Genomic DNA, 17,552 nt, shown 5'->3' with positions numbered 1-17,552 from the left:
GATCCCTGAGTCTTGCTGGGCTTCTGCCAGTGGGAAGTCCGAGCAGGAGGCCTCTTCAGGGTAGAAAGGCAAGGTTAGAGAACTTGTTCTCCTGCCTCTCTCCCTGCGAGGTCATCTCTGACCTGTTGCAACCTGAAGCTGAATGTCATACCTCCTGTATGGAACCCCCTTCTGAATTCCAGCTCTCCTTCACCCCCTTAGGGTTAGGGTGTCATTTCCTCACTGCTACCAGCAGTGTCCCTTGTTACTTGCACACCCCGTGTCCATCACCTGTAGGAAACCCTTGCACTTGACTCTCCCCCAAGTACCTCATTAGAGGGATTGTTCAATCCCAGCAATACCCACAGTCGGTTCTCTTTCAGACACACCCCGCTCTTTATCATTGTATTTAGAAAAATTCCCTCCAGTGCTTTCTGACACCAGAAACACTTCTCCTGGCAGCTGACATCTGTCATTATCCAAGGAGGAAACTTTGTGTTCATACCTGATGAGTGTTCTGATGTATCACATTTACTAAATCACGTGAAGATACAAGTCAGTGCCCTGAGAGATCTGACCCCCAGACCAAGGGACTTGCTAGGTCATGGTTCAGGTCATGGGATTCTGGGTGTGGAAGGTTGTTTCTGATTTTGGGAATTGCTGTCTTACCTGTGTTTTCTCTTACGTGGGACTGCAGTGGTGCTGTGTCATCTGTGAGCAGCCACCAAACGGGTCACCTCTGAGCTGGTGAAGCTCCTTCAGCCCCCTTGGGGCCCACTGAAGAAGAAGGGGGTATGTGTAATTGTACGGGGGGTCAGCAGCATGGGGTGCCAGGGACAGGTGGGACAAGGGTCTTAGCCTGGGCACTTCTTCCTAAATGCTAAATCATCGCACTGCGTCCAGCAGAGGAGCTGAAATGGGAGGAGCTCGACCTGGGAGTGACTGATGGGTGAGCTGCTGCAAAGAGGGGCTCAGCATGGAACTGCCAGGATGGTGGGTGTGAGTGAAGGCGGAGCCTCCCCTGCGAGAGGTCGGGCTTTAGAAATCATCCCTCTGTGTCCTCCACTTATCCGTGGTGAAAGGAGACCTGTTTCTTCCCCCAAGACTTGTGTCCCTTTGGCCCCTGGTGTGGAGTGGTGAACCCGCTGTGTCTGTTACACTGGGGAGGTCATGGGGAGGATGTGACCTCCAGCTGATCTGAAAGGTAGACCCAGGCTCCCTGCCCCTCAACCCGTCCTCAGAATGTGTGGCAGCTTCCCAAGAGCTGCGTCAGGGACACAGCCTTGAGAGAGCGACATGTTCTTGAGACCATCTGGATGGTGCAGGTGACTCAGCCCAGCCAAGGGGTCTGTATGTGCTCTTCAGACCTGGCAGGTGCACGAAATACTTGTCTTGGGGCCACCCACAACCAGCCTTGTGAGTAAGTTCCCTGGCTCATTAAACTGCCTCCTCCCCATCTGCAGTGGTCTGGGGCTATCCAGGGTCTCCCCCACACCATGGGGAGCCTGGTTTCAGATTACTCCTGGGAGGTTTCCTGTTAAAAAGCGTCTTGATGTTCTAAAACTCTTCCTAAATGGGATCTGGCATCAACAAATGGCCATGATGGTCAGCTTCCCCTGCTCCAGTGTTCTGAGGCCTCAGCTCTGAGTCAGCGTCTCAGCCCCTCACGTGTTCTGCATATTCAATTGTATGCTCACCACCCAAAGTCAAGTCCTCTTCCATCACCGTGTGTTTGAGCCCTTTCCTCTCTTCTCTCTTCCCTTCCCCCCACCCCGCGTCCCCTCTGGTAACCACCAGACTGTTGTATCTATAAGGATTTGTTTGTTCTCTTGTTGCTCACTGTTTGATATCCCACCTTTGAGTGAAATTATAAGCTTTTTGTCCTTTTGCCTCTGACTCATTTCTCTTGGCACGATTCTCTCCAGATCCACGCACATTGTTGCAAATGGCAGTATTCCATCCTTCCTGTGGCTGAGTGTGTCCCACTGAGTACGTGGGCCACATCGTCCTTGTCCAGTCAGACGTCAGAGGGCACCTAGGTTGTCTCTATGTCTTGGCTACCGTGAAGAAAATTGCAGTAAACATAGGGGGTGCACATATCTTCTTTCAAAAAGATTTTATTTATTTTCTTTTAGAGAGAAGGGAAGGGAGGCAGAGAGGGAGAGAAACATCAATGTGTGGGTACCTCCTGAGCACCCCCAACTGGTGGCCTGGCCAGCCACCCAGGCATGTGCCCTGATAGGAGTTAAACCTGTGACCTTTAGGTGGCAGGCCGGTGCCCAATCCACCGAGCCACACTAGCCAGGGCACATTTTACATTTTTAAAAAGGTATGAAATATGGCCATTGTTCACATATCTTTTTTGCACAGTCCAAGTCCCATATGTGTGTTATCATAAGAAAAGCAGTTCTTAAGTAATTTTTTCGGGTGTTGATGCCATCTCACTTTGGATCAGTGCCTGCCTTTTTCTCTGCGGTTTTCAAGAAGACTCCCTGCAGTTTATTTGGACATTTGAGAGGGGCCCGCACATCCAAGAGAGTGGACAGTGTGGGACCAGGGTCCTCCGAGCGGTAAACATCGGAGCGAGGCAATGGTGGGCCGAAGTTGCCCTGGAGGACCTCTGAGGGGCTCCAGGCTGAAAGGAGGGCTCAGGTGGGCTCTCCAGAGGGCACCGAGATTTTTCTTGCTTCTGGGGGTGGGTCTATAACACTGTGAACTCTCCTGTTAGAACTGCTCTTGCTGTGTCCCATAAATTCTGGGTTGTGCTGTCTTCACTTGCATTTGTCTGAGGGTATTGTCTGATTTCTTCCTTAATCTCATCGTTAACCCATTTATTGTTTACTAGCCTGTTGTTATTCAGTCTCCATGTATTTGTGTGCTTTTCTTGTGTTTTCTTCCTGTTCTTGATCTCTAGTTTCAAACTATAGCAGTCAGAGAAGACTTTTTTTATGATTGCAATGATCTTAAACTTATTAAGACTTGCTTTGAGTTCCAAAATGTGGGCTGTCCAAGAAAACGTTCCATGTGCTTTGGGAAAAACTGTGAGTTCTGTTGCTCCCAGGTGAGGCGCTCTGGACACATGCATTACATTCATGGGGGCCAGCGCATCCTGGAGGGCCGCTGTTTCCCTGTGGGATTTCTGACTGCAAGACCTGTCGTTGATGCCAGTGGGCTGCAGTACCCCACCACGACTGCAGTGCTGTTCGTCTTTCCCTTCCTGTCAGTCCCTCTTTGCCTCACACACCAGGGCTCCTGCACTGACGGCACAAACGCTCACACGGGTCACATCCTCCTGCCGGGCTGACCCTGTGGACAGCACGGGGCGGCCTTCTCTGTCTCCAGCACGGCGCTTGTGGTACAGCCTACTTTCTGTGCAGAGCCCTCTCCCATGAGTCAGTGGGGACAGCCCCTCCCCCCACCTCCTCTCTCCTCTTCCTGGTCCTCAGTGTCCTCACTCACTTAGCTCAGCCCTCAAAGTCAGAAACCGGAGGAGGACGCAGATTTTGCAGGTAGAGGAATGTGGGTGATCCTGTGCATGTTTGGGGGAGTGCCAGGGAAATGTGGGGTGTGGAGCATCAGAGTCCCCTCCCCCGGGATCCGAGTTAAACCTCCCATCAGACTTGCTCTCAGTGCAGATTTCTCCTTGCTTTCTGTGTCCTGTCTCTGCTGACTGACTCTGGGCTGTGACCTGCTGTAAAGGCTGAGCCCTGCACATTAGCCATTCTCACAGGTTTGCTGCTCAGAGTGTATTTGTACAATCAATGATTCCTTTCATCTCCTACAGAATTTATAAATACACCTGAAGCTTTCTGGGGTGGAGCTGGGTGAGCGGGCAGATTGGGCTCTGAGGGCAGCTGGTGGGTGGGGACGCAGGGAGGCGTCAGAAGCAGGGCTGCCACACCCAGGACCAACTGTGATTCTGTGGCCAAAGCTGATTTCTCAAAGTGCTGGGCTTCTCTTCTCAGTTTGCAAGAAGTGTTTTCTGCTCCCGCGCTCTAAGGGATAAAGACAGAAGTCCTCTTTCCAAAGGAGCGTCTTCTATCTAACTGTGTTTCAGGTGTGTATTTGACGACTCCTACCAGAGGAGCCTGCCCTTCCCAGCTCGCATGTTCAGCCTCTCCCAGGGAAAGTCCCCTCCACCCCCAGCTCTTCTAACTGCAAAGTCCCCTCCACTCCCAGCTCTTCTAACTGCAAAGTCCCCTCCACTCCCAGCTCTTCTGACAGCAAAGTCCCCTCCACTCCCAGCTCTTCTAACTGCAAAGTCCCCTCCACTCCCAGCTCTTCTAACTGCAAAGTCCCCTCCACCCCCAGCTCTTGTAACTGCAAAGTCCCCTCCACCCCCAGCTCTTGTAACTGCAAAGTCCCCTCCACCCCCAGCTCTTGTAACTGCAAAGTCCCCTCCACTCCCAGCTCTTCTAACTGCAAAGTCCCCTCCACTCCCAGCTCTTCTAACTGCAAAGTCCCCTCCACTCCCAGCTCTTCTAACTGCAAAGTCCCCTCCACTCCCAGCTCTGCTAACAGGAAAGTCCCCTCCACTCCCAGCTCTTCTGACAGCAAAGTCCCCTCCACTCCCTGTTCTTCTAGCAGCTCTCCCTACTGACAAACGCATGTAGGCAGCGAGGAGATGAAATATTCACAGTGTAACACGGTGCTTCTGTGACAGTGAGCATTGATGGATGAGGAAGGGCAACCTTTTTCTCAGATGTAGGCTGGACATCAAGGAAGCAACAATGAGGGACATTTGATCAATGCTTTTATTTAACAATATGTGTTGTGAAGAACTCTGTGTCCAGTAATGTGTTTGTCCCAGTCACAAGGGAATACAAGACTGGACACTGCCCTGGAGGGTCCACTGTCATGAAGCTCACAACTGACCAGGGCAGAGTAGAGAGAGCAGATGCAGAACTCCCGGCTGAGATCTCTGCTCCATGGGGACCCCTGGGAGCGCTGGGAGAACCAATGGCGAGGGGACCTCACTCAGCTGTCCTGTGGGTGGTGACGGTGTAGGGGGAAGACATGTCAGAGAAAAATAAGCAAAGTTTAGTTTTAAAAACTGTCTGATTGTAGAGGTGAAGTGGGACAGAGGAAGAGAGGCTCGGTTAGAGGCTGTGACAGGGAAACCGATCCCAGTGGCCTGCCTTCATCTGTGGTGGGAGCAGGGACACTTCTGCACATTTTGGAGGTCAAGTCCATGGGGCAGATGAGCAAAACTGAGGAGAGATGTGTTGTAGACAACGCCAGGACTCTGCAGGATCCCTGGGCTGAAGGCTGAGGCCATCCCCTGGAGGAGGGGGAGGGGAACAGGATCATCCCCCTGACCTGAAGGCAGGCTGGCTAGAGAGCAGGGAGGTCAAGGGTTTCCTGTGGCCAGTTCTGTGTGAGATGCCCATGAATTTGCCCAGTGGAGAGGCTGAGAGGGATATGAAAGTTCAGAGCTCTGGGGACGGTCTAAGCTATAGATAAAGTTCAAATAGAGGTCAGAGCAACAGGTTACTGAAGTGACGGAGGAAGAGCACAGGAAGCCGAGCTAAGGAGGCACCTGAAGCCTGTATGTTTGTGCAGAGGAAGAGCAGGAAGCAAAAAGGAGACTGACCAGGGCAGTGGAGCAGAAGTGTGGGAAGGAGGAGGAATCAAGTAGCCAGTCTAAGGGAAGCAGGGGCTGCTGGCTGCAGGAGGTTCGGTTTGCAGTTACTCCCCATTTCCCTGAAATGAGTTGTGTTTCTTACCCACAGGAACTCACACGACAATGGCAGCTCCATTGCACAGCTCGAGGTTCAGCATCAGTGAGCCTGGGACCAGCCATGGTGAGAGGGGGCTCGGGCTCCCCAGGCCAGGCTGAAGGAGGGGACCTGGTGGGGGCCCTCCTGTCCTGTCTGCCAGTCCCCAACTGAGGAAGACCCAAACACCCCCAGCCCCATTTCTCATTTTCTCTTCATCGACTCTGCTCTTTCTTTCCTCTCGACCCTCCACCCTGGCCCCTCCTGATGTGGCATCACTGCTCAGAGGAAGAGAGGTTACAGTGTCCTGAGTGATCCAGGCTTGATGGGGGTTCTTGTCTCCTATTTCCCAACATGAGCACACATCAGTAAGCACAGCTGTAGCCTCTCCCAGTGTTTCTCTGTCCCTCTCTCAGCCCCAGAGAGGGCTGAGAAGTAGGAATGTGAGAGTAATTGAGTTTTTGTTCAGGTTCCTATTTATTCAGATGATAGGTTCCTATCCTCTGACCCAGACTCGCTCATGTAAACAGTGGTAAGCTAGTGATTCAGTACAGCATTGGATCATCATCATTTTTTAAAATTAAATGTAATGGGCTAACTTTAGTTAATAACACTACATAAGGTTCAGGTGCACAATCCTATTATCTGCCATCTGTATACTGCATCGTGTGCTGGCCTCCCAAAGCATTGTCTCCTCCCATCACCACACATTTGTCCCCTTTACCCTGTGCAGCACACCCCCACTCTCTTTCCTTCTGGTCACCACCATACTGCTGACTGTGTCCATGAGTTTGTTTTGTTTTTTCACTTGTGGCTTCCTATTTTATATCCCACATGTGAGTGGATCCCTATGGCTCTTGTCTTTTCTTCACGTGACTTATTTCATCTAGCATGATGCTCTCAAGATCCAGAAACTGAATAATTTGGGACTGGGTAGACCCATGGATGTGTCTGGTAGTCAGCAAGCTCTCAGGCATGCCAGGGTGACAGGCATAAGTGGGCCTGTGTCGCTCATCACCCATTAGGTGAGTCCAGTCTCTTCCCAAGGCAGCTGCAGGGCTCTGCGGGGCAGAAGGAGATAGTCAGCCACGCACGTCCACACTTTTAGGACCCACGCTGGGATCATGCTTCTGTTGATCTCTTGTCCAGAACAAGTCCCGCAACCCACCCAGATTGAAGGGGTGGGATGGGAAACGGACTCAGCATTCACAGATAGAGCTATAGATCCACATCCAAGGAGGCACGTGTCCCAGATGGGAACATCCATGGCCACAGCAGCACTCTGTCACATAGATTGCCATGTGCCCTCAGCATTGGTAAACTGCTCCAGGGTGGAGCTGGCCTTTAGTGGCCTTTTGTTTCACCTCCCATGATTTTCCAACTCCCTGTGTGGTGACAGCTGATGCCCTCAGAGTGTCCCTAGGTGGAGTCTTCCACTGTGATGCTAACGGGACAATGTTCTCACCCTCACCCACATTCCCCTTGTTGGTAGCCATCCTGTGTCCAGGGTTCTCAGCCTCTGGAAACTTACTTCTCTCATCCCAGGATGCTGGTTATCAGATGTGGGAAACTCGCCCCCAGGGGTGGTTTGGCTACTCCCTGGATTAGCTACAGCTTCTCCACAGAGTGTGTGGAAGACGGGGAATCACTACTGATCTTGTGGAAGCCAGAGATGGGGGTTCTGCCAAATCTCTCCTGTGTTTGATGGATCTTTTAAAAAATCATTCCTACTACAGAATAGACAGAAGGAGGCATACTGGAAATAAAGAGGCCAGTCAGGGGACAGCTGAGGCATGGATGGTGATGGAGGTTGGGCTGGTATGATGGTCTCCTACATGGAGAGAAGCAGTCAGATTGTGGATGGAGGCAAGGGAACATGCCTGTGGGTTGGAGCTGGAAAGCAAAGGGAAGAGAGGAATCAAGGGAGATCCCTACACTTTTGGTGTGAGGGCCTTGGTGACAGTGATGAAGTCTCTGAAAGGGAAATGCAGTTATTGCTCCTGTCTCTAATGTCATGGGTGTGACCCTGTGGGCATGGACTCTGAGCAGAGACGATGGCTGTGTGTGATACAGGGTCCTCCCACAGGCCTCTGTCTCACACAAGGGCTGCACTGGATGGTGTTTTATCTTGAGAAAACTGGCCCTTAAGTGAGGTTGTCAGTCATCTTGCCTGGTCCCAGGCTGTGTTCACCAAATCCTGAAGCATCTACTGTGAGACCCATTAAAGAGAGAAGCAGAGGTCTACTAAACAGAAGTAGGGAAAGTGCTAGACAGATGATCTGGTGTGTAACTTGATGGGGTTATGTTGAAAACATCGTTCGGTTGGTAGGCTATGCTGTTCTGTTTTCGAACCTCCAAGTTTCCTAGGAGGTAGGTGCACCTATCCAAGTGAGACTAAGAAAGTGTAGTTCTACTGATGCTAATGTGTATGAGTTGTTATTGTACTTGTTATTATTATTATTTAAGTTTAAGTGGTTTTACAGTAACTCCAGAGAACTATCTATACTTTCTGGATATAAGCTTTCAACGTGTTAGTTTAAAACCAGAAAACTTCATTAAATTTGTACACCAAGTTGTAATTTGAAGTAAGGTGTTTGGTGATTCTGTGGGTCACAGTCCCTGATGGGAGGACTGTGTGTGTGACATGTAGAGGAACACTCCTTCTTTCTTCCCAAGTGCCCTGTTTGCCCTGCAAAGTGGGAGGGCCTGAATCACCCCCTTTCCTGGCTTCTTCATGGGAAGAAGAAAACTTCCCTTGTCAATGTGACATGTGAGTGAGAGTATCTTCTGCTGTGACGTCCCACAGGCAGCTTTTGTGTCACTTCCTGCCTTGGCTTAGGAGGGACAGCTACTCCTACACTGGCTCTGAGTTCTCACCTACACCCTTGGGCGCCCACTCCATGGGCCCTAAGCTGCTAAAGGTCAGAGTGAGCAGCCCAAGGGACTCTAGAGACATGCCTGGGATTCCCCAAGTCCTGTAGCAGGCACATGGAGCCCAAGAGCTTCCCCAGAGTTCCTGTGGGTACAGGGGTGGCTTAGGAGACAGGATGAGAGCAGACAACAGAGACAGGCACCAGTAGGTGGGGTCCTGCAGGGGAAACGCTGGATGTCAGTCCTCACATTGTGGCTTTTGTTTCCTGATGTCCCAGGGCTTGGAAAGCAAGACCCCAAAGAGTCACAACTGAGACTAGTCTTAGTGGGTAAGACTGGAGCCGGAAAAAGTGCCACAGGGAACAGCATCCTTGGGAAGAAAGCGTTTCATTCCACCATCGCAGCAAAATCTGTCACTAAGGTCTGTGAGAAAGGCAGCTGCACGTGGAGTGGGAGAGAAATTGTGGTCGTGGACACACCTGGCCTTTTTGACACTGAGGTGCCAGATGCTGACACACAGAAGGAGATTGCTCGTTGCATCCTCCTGACATCCCCTGGGCCTCATGCGCTGCTCCTGGTGGTCCCACTGGGCTGGTACACAAAGGAACAGCAACAGGCCGTGGAGAAGGTGCTGATGATGTTTGGTCCCACAGCTAGGAAATACATGATTCTCTTATTCACCCGGAAGGATGACCTGGACGGCGTGGCATTCTGTGATTACATAAAGGAAACCCCAGGGTTCATTCAGGATCTGATAAAGGAGTTCAGGGATCGCCACTGTTTGTTCAGCAATAAGGCGACAGGGGCTGAGCAGGAGGCCCAGAGGGCACAGCTGCTGGACCTGGTCCAGTGCATGGTGATGGAGAACGAGGGGGCATTCTACACTAACGAGATGTACCAATGGGCAGAGGAGGCAGTTCAGAAACAGATCCGAGTGACAGAAGAGCAGTGCAGAGCTGAGCTGGAGAGGGAGAAGAAGCAGATAATAGAGGAGTATGAGGAGAAAATCAGAAACCTGGAGGATAGCCTGGAGCAGGAAAGGAGAAAGGCAGAAATGGAGCGGGCATTGGCAGAGAGGGAAAAGCACTATGTATCCAGACAACGAAATGCCAGGGGTGAAGTGGAGCGTCAGAATAGGATACTCGACATCATCATGGAGGCTTTGAAAAGTGCTGGCCTACGTCTTACAAGGCTGTTCAAATTCTCTGAAAACAAATGAAAATCTGTCTATATTTCCTGCATATTTTCAGGGGCCCCTTCCCCACAGAACTCATTCCCCAAAGTCAGAGCTCCCTGTTTCTGCCTCTCAGGCTCTCAGGACGAGGGAGGGCGGGAAAGTTCACTGTTGGCCATTGGTGGACATTTGATTGATTTCACAGGGGAGGGACACGTGCCCACTCTGTAAAGCTCTACAGCAGAACCTACAGATGCTCCCTGTGACCTGAGCTCTTTCTCAGACACCCAGAAAGAAATGGAGGAGGACAAAGTCGGTGACCCCCAGCTCGCTCTATTTATCTCTACAACCCTTTCTCCTCCAGATTCTTTATACATTGTCAGATAATCTCCATCTGTGGCTTATACTCTTCATTTTTGCCTTTACAACCTGAAGGATTATTTTACGCATGTGGTTAGTGAAATCAATTCTTTGCATGAAGTAATCTATAGGTAGAGATGCTTATAGAATTCTTTCTTGATGAACATGAACTTGTTGAATTACATTTTTATGGAAGGACTGAAATTGTTCCTTATCATTGGCCCACTGAACTACAAAGACTTATCTGAAAAACAGATCTCAGAACTCAGTGAAGTACAATGGCAGAAAGGACAAAAGATACAGACTGAACAGGCAAGAGAGCATCATTTGGAGTATTCAGATGTTTCTGTAGAAACTTTGACCAGCCACAACGAGAGCATGTTCTGAATGACTAGTCCTCTCCTTTTCTTGGGAAGCCAACTGTTGCCACCGCACCTCCATCTCCCTGCACCCTGATGACTCCCTGCTGGGAGGGTGTCCCCACACTGCTGCCCCACCCCCTGAATTGTTTGCTTACTGTTACTATAATAAAACTTTACTCTTCTCTCATATTTGTGCAAAACTGGAAATCTGTCACCTTAGGAAAGGTCACTACTACTTCATCAAACAGCACAGGGATGGATTTCACTTTTTGCTAAAAGTTCAAGATGGTTTTGGAACTTGATGTGTCTACCACTAAGAGGCCTCTCCCAGTTCTTAGCCCCTCCGCCCATCAGAGACCACATTCTTCTTGGATTCCTTCATTAGCTGCCTGTAGAAATTACATGTAACCAAGGTTTCCAAGACCTGTGGGGATTTCCTGGTTACAGATAAGGTCCCTTTAATTGTATGGATAACAGTAATTGAAATCTATCCCTTCTCTCCTGGGGACTTCCTCCGGAATAATTTCTAGAAGATCCCAAAGCACATTTCCATTTTGTACCAGTATGTTCTGGTCATAACTCACCCAGAGGGAACTTCGGTGGTCTGCCCAGAGAATGAACCAAGGGACCACAGTGCAGGTCAGGTCTGGTCACCACTGGCCAAAAGGAAGAGAGGACAGTCTGGTTTCTTTTTGGAAAAGTAGAAATAATAATAAGAAATGGTTTCACATCCCAAAAGAGACTACCTCCTTTACCTTTGTGAGAGGAGATAATTTAGGAAGTGTTTCTCCCTCCTGGATGGTAGGATAAGCCCTTCCTCCTTCTAGAAGGAAAACCATCAGCTTGGTGCAGTAATGCCCAGTGCTCCCTGGGGGATCCCTCCCTGTGACTTCCAAAATCTACAGTGACAAAGTGAAAGGCTACAGAAAGCTGTGTATTTGCTGTCACTGTGGGACCAGTGAGGGAACTGAATTGCAGGTCTGTGTGACTCGGACAGGATGGACAGAGGACAGTAGCACATGACTGAGAGCACAGAGGGAAGCACCAGGGCGGAGGAGCTCAGAAAGTCCCTCTATGAGCAACAAACTTGGGGCTGTCCGTGTTGCGGACATGTTCCCTGAGCCAAGTTTCCCCAGCTCTCCCAAGGGTAGGGGCCTCATGGTCACAAGGTACTTGGTACAAAGTGATAAGTAAAGAAACAATTACTTGGACTTCTGGCCAAGGTGGAGGTGTAGGTAGACACACTGTGCCTCCTCCGACAACCAAAATAAGGACAACAAAAATTTAGAAACAAAAAAGCAACAACAACCAGTACTGACTGAAAACTGAACTGTATAGAAATCTGACAACCAAGGAGTTAAAGTAAACACATTCATCAAACTGGTAGGCAGGGTGGAGTTGTGCAACCTGGTGGAGCAGCTGGCAGCAAAAAGACAGGTGGCTGGCGGACAGCAGGCGCACAAGGCAGCAGCAGGCAGACCCAGCAAGGCAGCAGATTGGGGATGGGCACGGCGCACAAGGCGGCTGGAGGACCATGCAGCCTCACATTTGCTCTCAGATAAACCAGGTGAAACTGGGGAGTGAGACAGACCAGGCAACCTCGGCTCCAGTGCAGGGAAATAAAGCCTCAAAGCAGTGATTGAAAACACCTGTGGGGGTTGAGGTGCTGGGAGAGACTTCCATCCTCACGGGAGAGTTCATTAGAGAGACCTACAGGGTCCCAGGATGAACATAAATGCACCCACATGGGAATCAGCACCAGAAGGGCCCAATTTTCTTGTGAGAAGTGGGGGAAGTGAGTGAAATCCAGCAGAGGGTGGAGCAAACGCTATTGTTCCCTCCTGGGCCCCTCCCCCATAAACAGTGCCACAACCCAAAGACTGGGGTGCCCGCCCTAGTGAACACCTGAGGCTCTGCCCCTCACTACTAACAGGTGGGTTACGACCAAAAACAAAAATGGCCGAAACGAAAGAACAGGTCAAAGCTCCACAACAAATACAACTAAGCGACAAAGAGATAGCCAACCTATCAGATGCACAGTTCAAAGCACTGGTGAACGGGATGCTCACAGAATTGGTTGAATTTGGTCACAAATTAGATGAAAAAATGAAGGCTATGCTAAGTGAAATAAAGGAAAATGTACAGGGAACCAATAGCGATGGGAAGGAAACTGGGACTCAAACCAATGGAGTGGACAAGAAGGAAGAAAGAAACAACCAAATAGAAAAGAATGGAGAAATAATAATTTTAAAAATGGAGTAGAGGCTTAGGAACCTCCAGGACATCTCTAAACGTTCCAACATCCAAATCATAGGGGTACCAGAATGGAAGAGGAAGAGCAACAAGTGGAAAACTTATTTGAACAAATAATAAAGGAGGACTTCCCAAATCTGGCAAAGGAAATAGACTTCCAGGAAGTCCAGGAAGCTCAGAGAGTCCCAGAGAAATTGGACCCAAGGAGGAACACACCAAGGCACATCATAATTACATTACCCATGATTAAAAAGAAAAAGAGAATCTTAGAAGCAGCAAGAGAAAAGGAGGCAGTAACCTACAAAGGAGTTCCCATCAGACTGTCAGCTGATTTCTCAAAAGAGACCTTGCAGGCAAGAAGAGGCTGGAAAGTAGTATTCCAAGTCATGAAAGGCAAGGACCTACATCCAAGATTGCTCTATCCAGCAAAACTTTTATTTAGAATGAAAGGGCAGATAAAGCGCTTCTCAGATAAGGTCAAGTTAAAGGAGTTCATCATCACCAAGCCCTTATTATAAGAAATGTTAAAGGGATGTATCTAAGAAAAAGAAGATAAAAACATGTATAGTAAAATGACAGCAAATTCACAATTATTAACAACCACACCTAAAGCAAAACCAGAGTAAGCAAACAACTAGAACAGGAAGAGAACCACAGAAATAGAGATCACATGGAGGGCTAGCAACAGGGGAGCGGGAGGAGGAGACAGGGGGAAAAGGTACAGAGAATAAGTAGCATAGATGGTAGGTAGAAAATAGACAGGGGGAGGGCAAGAATAGTATGGGAAAATGTAGGAGCTAAAGAACTTATAAGAATGACACATGGACATGAACTAAAGTGGGGGAATGTGGGTAAGAGAGGGTGTGCAGGGTGAAGGGGAGTTTAAGGGGGGAAATGGGACAACTGTAATAGCATAATCAATAAAATATATTTTAAAAGATTATATTTCCCAGCTTCCCTTGCAACAAGTATGGTCATGGGACTAAATTTTTGCCAATGAGATATAAAGGAAAATGTTGCGGGGATTTTGGGGAAGTCTTTTAAAAGGGGACAAGAAAACTCTTTTTTTCTATTGCTTGGAATATAGATGCAATGGCTGGAGCGTTAATAGCCATTTTGACTTATAATGTCACCTTGAGAAGTGAGACCAGTATCCAAATGATGGAGCAGATAACATAGCCTCAGTTACTGACACCATGGAGCTAGTATATCAGTCCTGAGGTGCCTATCTCCATACTTATCTTATATAAGAAAGAAATAAACTTCTATCTTCCTTGTCAAAAAAAAAAAAAAGAAACAAAAAAAAACTACTACTTTGTTCCTAGTTCATCAGGATCAAACAGGTGTGAGCCCTGTGGTGTCTTGGATGAGATGGAGACGTTTCCATAGGAAGGTCAGCTAGAAAGTGAATTCTCATGTGGACTATCCAGCTGTGCTGAATCCTCTGTCCTACACGTGGTGCCATGGGTGGTCCCTCTGTGTTCTCTGCATCACAGGGAAGGGGCCAGGGAATGTTCTTCATCAGCCCGTTGGTGATCGGTCCCCGTCAGGGTCTGCCCCTGCAGTCTGAAGCAGATGCTCCCACTGTGAGGGACTGGTGCCAAATGGTGATTCAATTTCTCATCTGACAGGTTCAAAAGATTTGAACGAACCTGTAGCACCCGTTGAATTTTCCTCCCCGACTTTACAGCATTCTTCATAGATTTTGGGAATTCTTTAAGACATACAATATAAATTATATTTATGGGGCAGATGTCTTATATCTCACTTCCCCTACAGCTCTAAAGAAGAACACTTGGGAGGGTCTGGCAGGTGGCAGGTGGTGAGGGAGAGGGTTGCCCTGAGGAAAGAGGAGGAAGAGGAGGAATACGATGGAGACTCGATTGACTAGGGCTGGACCACCAGACTCACCCCAAGTCCTCCCTTTGAGCAGTGTCACTGCTTGTGGGAGTCTGGAGGGGACATCATCAGAGGGAGGAGGTGAAAAATGGCAACATTGGGAGATAGAGGAAGCTGAAATGAAACAAATCCCTACTGTAATCTCTTTGGGAGAAGAAGGGAAGAGAAGAAGGTTAATCCAGGTGTGACCCCCATAGGGTCCCTAGGACACGCACTCTGTCCAGTTGCATCCTGGGGCACTGGGGCTCCTTAGAGCACTGAGAGGGAAAATGTAATTTCCTCAGTGCTGTTGTTTGCTTTGTCTGTGTCTCTCATTTCAGTCAATGAGGGGACATTGTTTACTTCTTCTTTCTGGGTCCCCCCACACCAAGGCAGCAATGTTGGGTTCTCAGCAGGGAGGGGAAATCTGTATGGATGTTTCAACCATTTCCTCTCTGTGACTTAAGGATTCAGAGCATTTTTTAAAAAATTCCTCACCTGAGGATATGTTTATTGATTTTAGAGAAAGTGAAATTTAGGGAAAGAGAGAGAGGGAGAGAGAAAGCATCCATCTGTTGCCTCCCCTGTGTGCCCACTGGGGACCAAACCCAAAACCTTCTGGCATGCAGGACAATGCTCCAACTCATGAAGCCACCGGGCAGATCCAGAGATTTTGTTTATTTTTACTCTGTCACTGGAGAGAACCAGGTGCTCTGGGGTCAGCATCGTTGGGAAGCTGATGTTCCGCTGGACGTCGCCAGTGGACACTGGTCAGTGTGGTCCTCCCCCTTTGTTGGGCCTTTCAGCGTTTATGGTTGAAACTATATACGTAGCACTCAAATACATACTGTCAATTGAAAAATAACTTGCAATTCTTCATATTTCAAATCAGTTATTGTTTCATATTGCTAAAACTGTTTTGTCTTCTATGGGCAACTGTTTGATACCTTCATGCGGGATCTTTCATGTTCAGTGTGTTGTAAAAGTGTTTTGGTCTTCCCTTAACATTTTCCTTGAAAGCTTTCCATGGCCAAAGTAATAATTTCTTTTACCATCTCTCCATTTAAAAGTGGTTTTTTTTTAAATATTTTATTTCTTTGTTCTTAGAGAGACATGAAGGAAGGGAGAAGGAGAGGGAGAGACCCTGAATGTGTGGTTGCCTCTCATGCACCCCCAACTGGAAACCTGAGCGGCAGCCCAGGCATGTGCCCTTACTGGGAACTGAACCAGCGACCCTTTCATTCTCAGGCCAGCACTCAATCCCCTGAGCCACACGAGCCAGGGCTGATTGAGGTTTCATTTTATGTAACTGTAAAAGGTACGACAACAATAGTGCATAAATGGGGAGGGAGGAAGCAATGGTAGAATGTTGCAGAGGTCTCACAGGACTTGTGCTGTGATGGACTGTTCACTGGAGGTAGAATGTAGGTTAAAGGTGCGTACTGTCAATCACGGAGCAACCACTGGGAAAATCACATGAGGTGCAGCTAATAAAGCAGTAGATGAAATGAAATAAAGTGAAATTTTAAAATTCACTAAAGAGGCTGAAAAAAGCGGGGGAAGGACAGATGGGACAATAGAAACAAGTAGCAAAATGATGGATTGAAACCCAACCATATCAGCAGTTGTGTTAGATGTAAATTATCAAATGCTCCAGGTATAAGAGAGTCAGGTTCAGTTTAAGGCAAGACCAGACTGTATTCCATGTAAGGAAACCCCTGGGGGCTCCTCCCCACATCCCAGCAGCTCCATCGCTGTCCCTGGGGGACCTCTGGGCTCCATCCTCCCCAACCAAAGGGTGAGAATCACATGTTTCATTGCTCCCCCTGGACACTTTGCTTTTCTTTCTGATTCATTTACCACTGACCATCTTCCATCTCAGCAAAGGGACAACGGTAGCGTTTTCCTGTTTTCTCCTTAAAAAAGGATATTGGAAAGTGGACAAGACAAGAATCCAGATTCCCCGTCAGGGCCCCCGCGGGGATCTGTGCAGGACCCTGGAAGCAGAGTGATGGTGGCAGCAGAGGAAGTGCCGAGTCTTGGCCTTGGTGTTGGGTTCCCGTTCGTGTTTGCAGTGGCTCCAGGTGGGGCATGGGGGCCTCTGGCTCCACTGCGTGCTCAACTGTTGCCGATTATTTCCCCTTTGACGTGTCCCTTCTGTGATGTGAGGGCATCAGTGACCTGGGACTCTGTCTGTGAAGCACCGGGCAGAGGACACCACAGGGACCCAGCGGGATCCAAGGTGAGCTTGAGTTTGTGTGTGAGGGTGGAGAACCTGGGGACAGAGCAAGCGTGGGTGCAGAGATGAGCTGCCTAACCTGGCTCATTTACCTGGGCCTGGAGCTGACCCTCCCGGATCTTCACGGCACAGCATGGAGGACGCTTTGCCCACAATAACGTCACCAGTGCTCAGCCCACCAAGGCCTGTCTGCCCTTTATTAGGATGTTGGAATAAAAATCTCCAACCCTCTTAGTTCTTTTGGCTTTACCCCAGAGTTGGAAAGCACACCCCCACCCTATGAGTGTGCCAGGCAGTGAGGACAGTCCTCTGGGGAAGCAGACTCTCCTCAGGGTCTCTGTGGCTCCCAGGGACTTGAGTCTGTAGTTCAAGTTTTCTTGGGTTTAGTAGCCTCTGCATTCAGGCTGCTAAGGGATGTGATGACAACTCAGGTGGAGATAACCCCTGCTTGGACTGGGGGACAGTTGTTCAGGGTCTTCCCTTCCTGTGGGCACACACCCTAGTGGGTGTGTGTGTCTTTTTGCACTTGGGTGTGAGTGTGGTTTTGCAGGTGGGGGCGGGGACGACAGAGCAGTGCCTTTGTTCAATGTGGGTATCAGGCAGGTGAACCAACATCTACAAATACTGATGTCGGACAACACGAGGTGAATGTCCAGGGCATTTATTCATTCAATTCATGGTCAACTGAAACAAATGGGAATGGACTGAGGGTTTGTGTG

General features: G+C 49.0%; 4 protein-coding genes and 1 pseudogene across 4 annotated transcripts in view; 1 reads left to right on the top strand and 4 right to left on the bottom strand.

The window, feature by feature from the left end:
- Nucleotides 1–17,552, bottom strand: part of LOC114507421 (GTPase IMAP family member 8) — a 772,814-nt gene that overhangs the window by 72,395 nt on the left and 682,867 nt on the right.
- LOC114507465 (GTPase IMAP family member 4-like) overlaps nucleotides 1–17,552 on the bottom strand; it is a 658,105-nt gene that overhangs the window by 134,692 nt on the left and 505,861 nt on the right. The gene's annotated exons all lie outside the window — the stretch shown is intronic.
- The window catches only part of LOC114507468 (GTPase IMAP family member 7-like), a 265,099-nt gene that overhangs the window by 187,525 nt on the left and 60,022 nt on the right, over nucleotides 1–17,552 (bottom strand). The window lies entirely within an intron of this gene.
- LOC114507466 overlaps nucleotides 1–17,552 on the bottom strand; it is a 199,746-nt pseudogene that overhangs the window by 161,270 nt on the left and 20,924 nt on the right.
- LOC114508043 (GTPase IMAP family member 4-like) lies at nucleotides 3,470–10,009 on the top strand. Its single transcript, XM_028526036.2, has 3 exons — nucleotides 3,470–3,488; nucleotides 5,712–5,783; nucleotides 8,846–10,009. Exons 2-3 carry the CDS (start codon nucleotides 5,726–5,728, stop codon nucleotides 9,784–9,786), a joined length of 999 nt encoding a protein of 332 aa, XP_028381837.1. The 5' UTR covers nucleotides 3,470–3,488; nucleotides 5,712–5,725; the 3' UTR covers nucleotides 9,787–10,009.

This window comes from Phyllostomus discolor, chromosome 10 (genome assembly GCF_004126475.2).
Source record: "Phyllostomus discolor isolate MPI-MPIP mPhyDis1 chromosome 10, mPhyDis1.pri.v3, whole genome shotgun sequence".
Classification (NCBI taxonomy): domain Eukaryota; kingdom Metazoa; phylum Chordata; class Mammalia; order Chiroptera; family Phyllostomidae; genus Phyllostomus; species Phyllostomus discolor.
The sequence above is the reverse complement of the archived record's forward strand: the minus strand, read 5'-3'. Positions and strand labels throughout refer to the sequence as shown.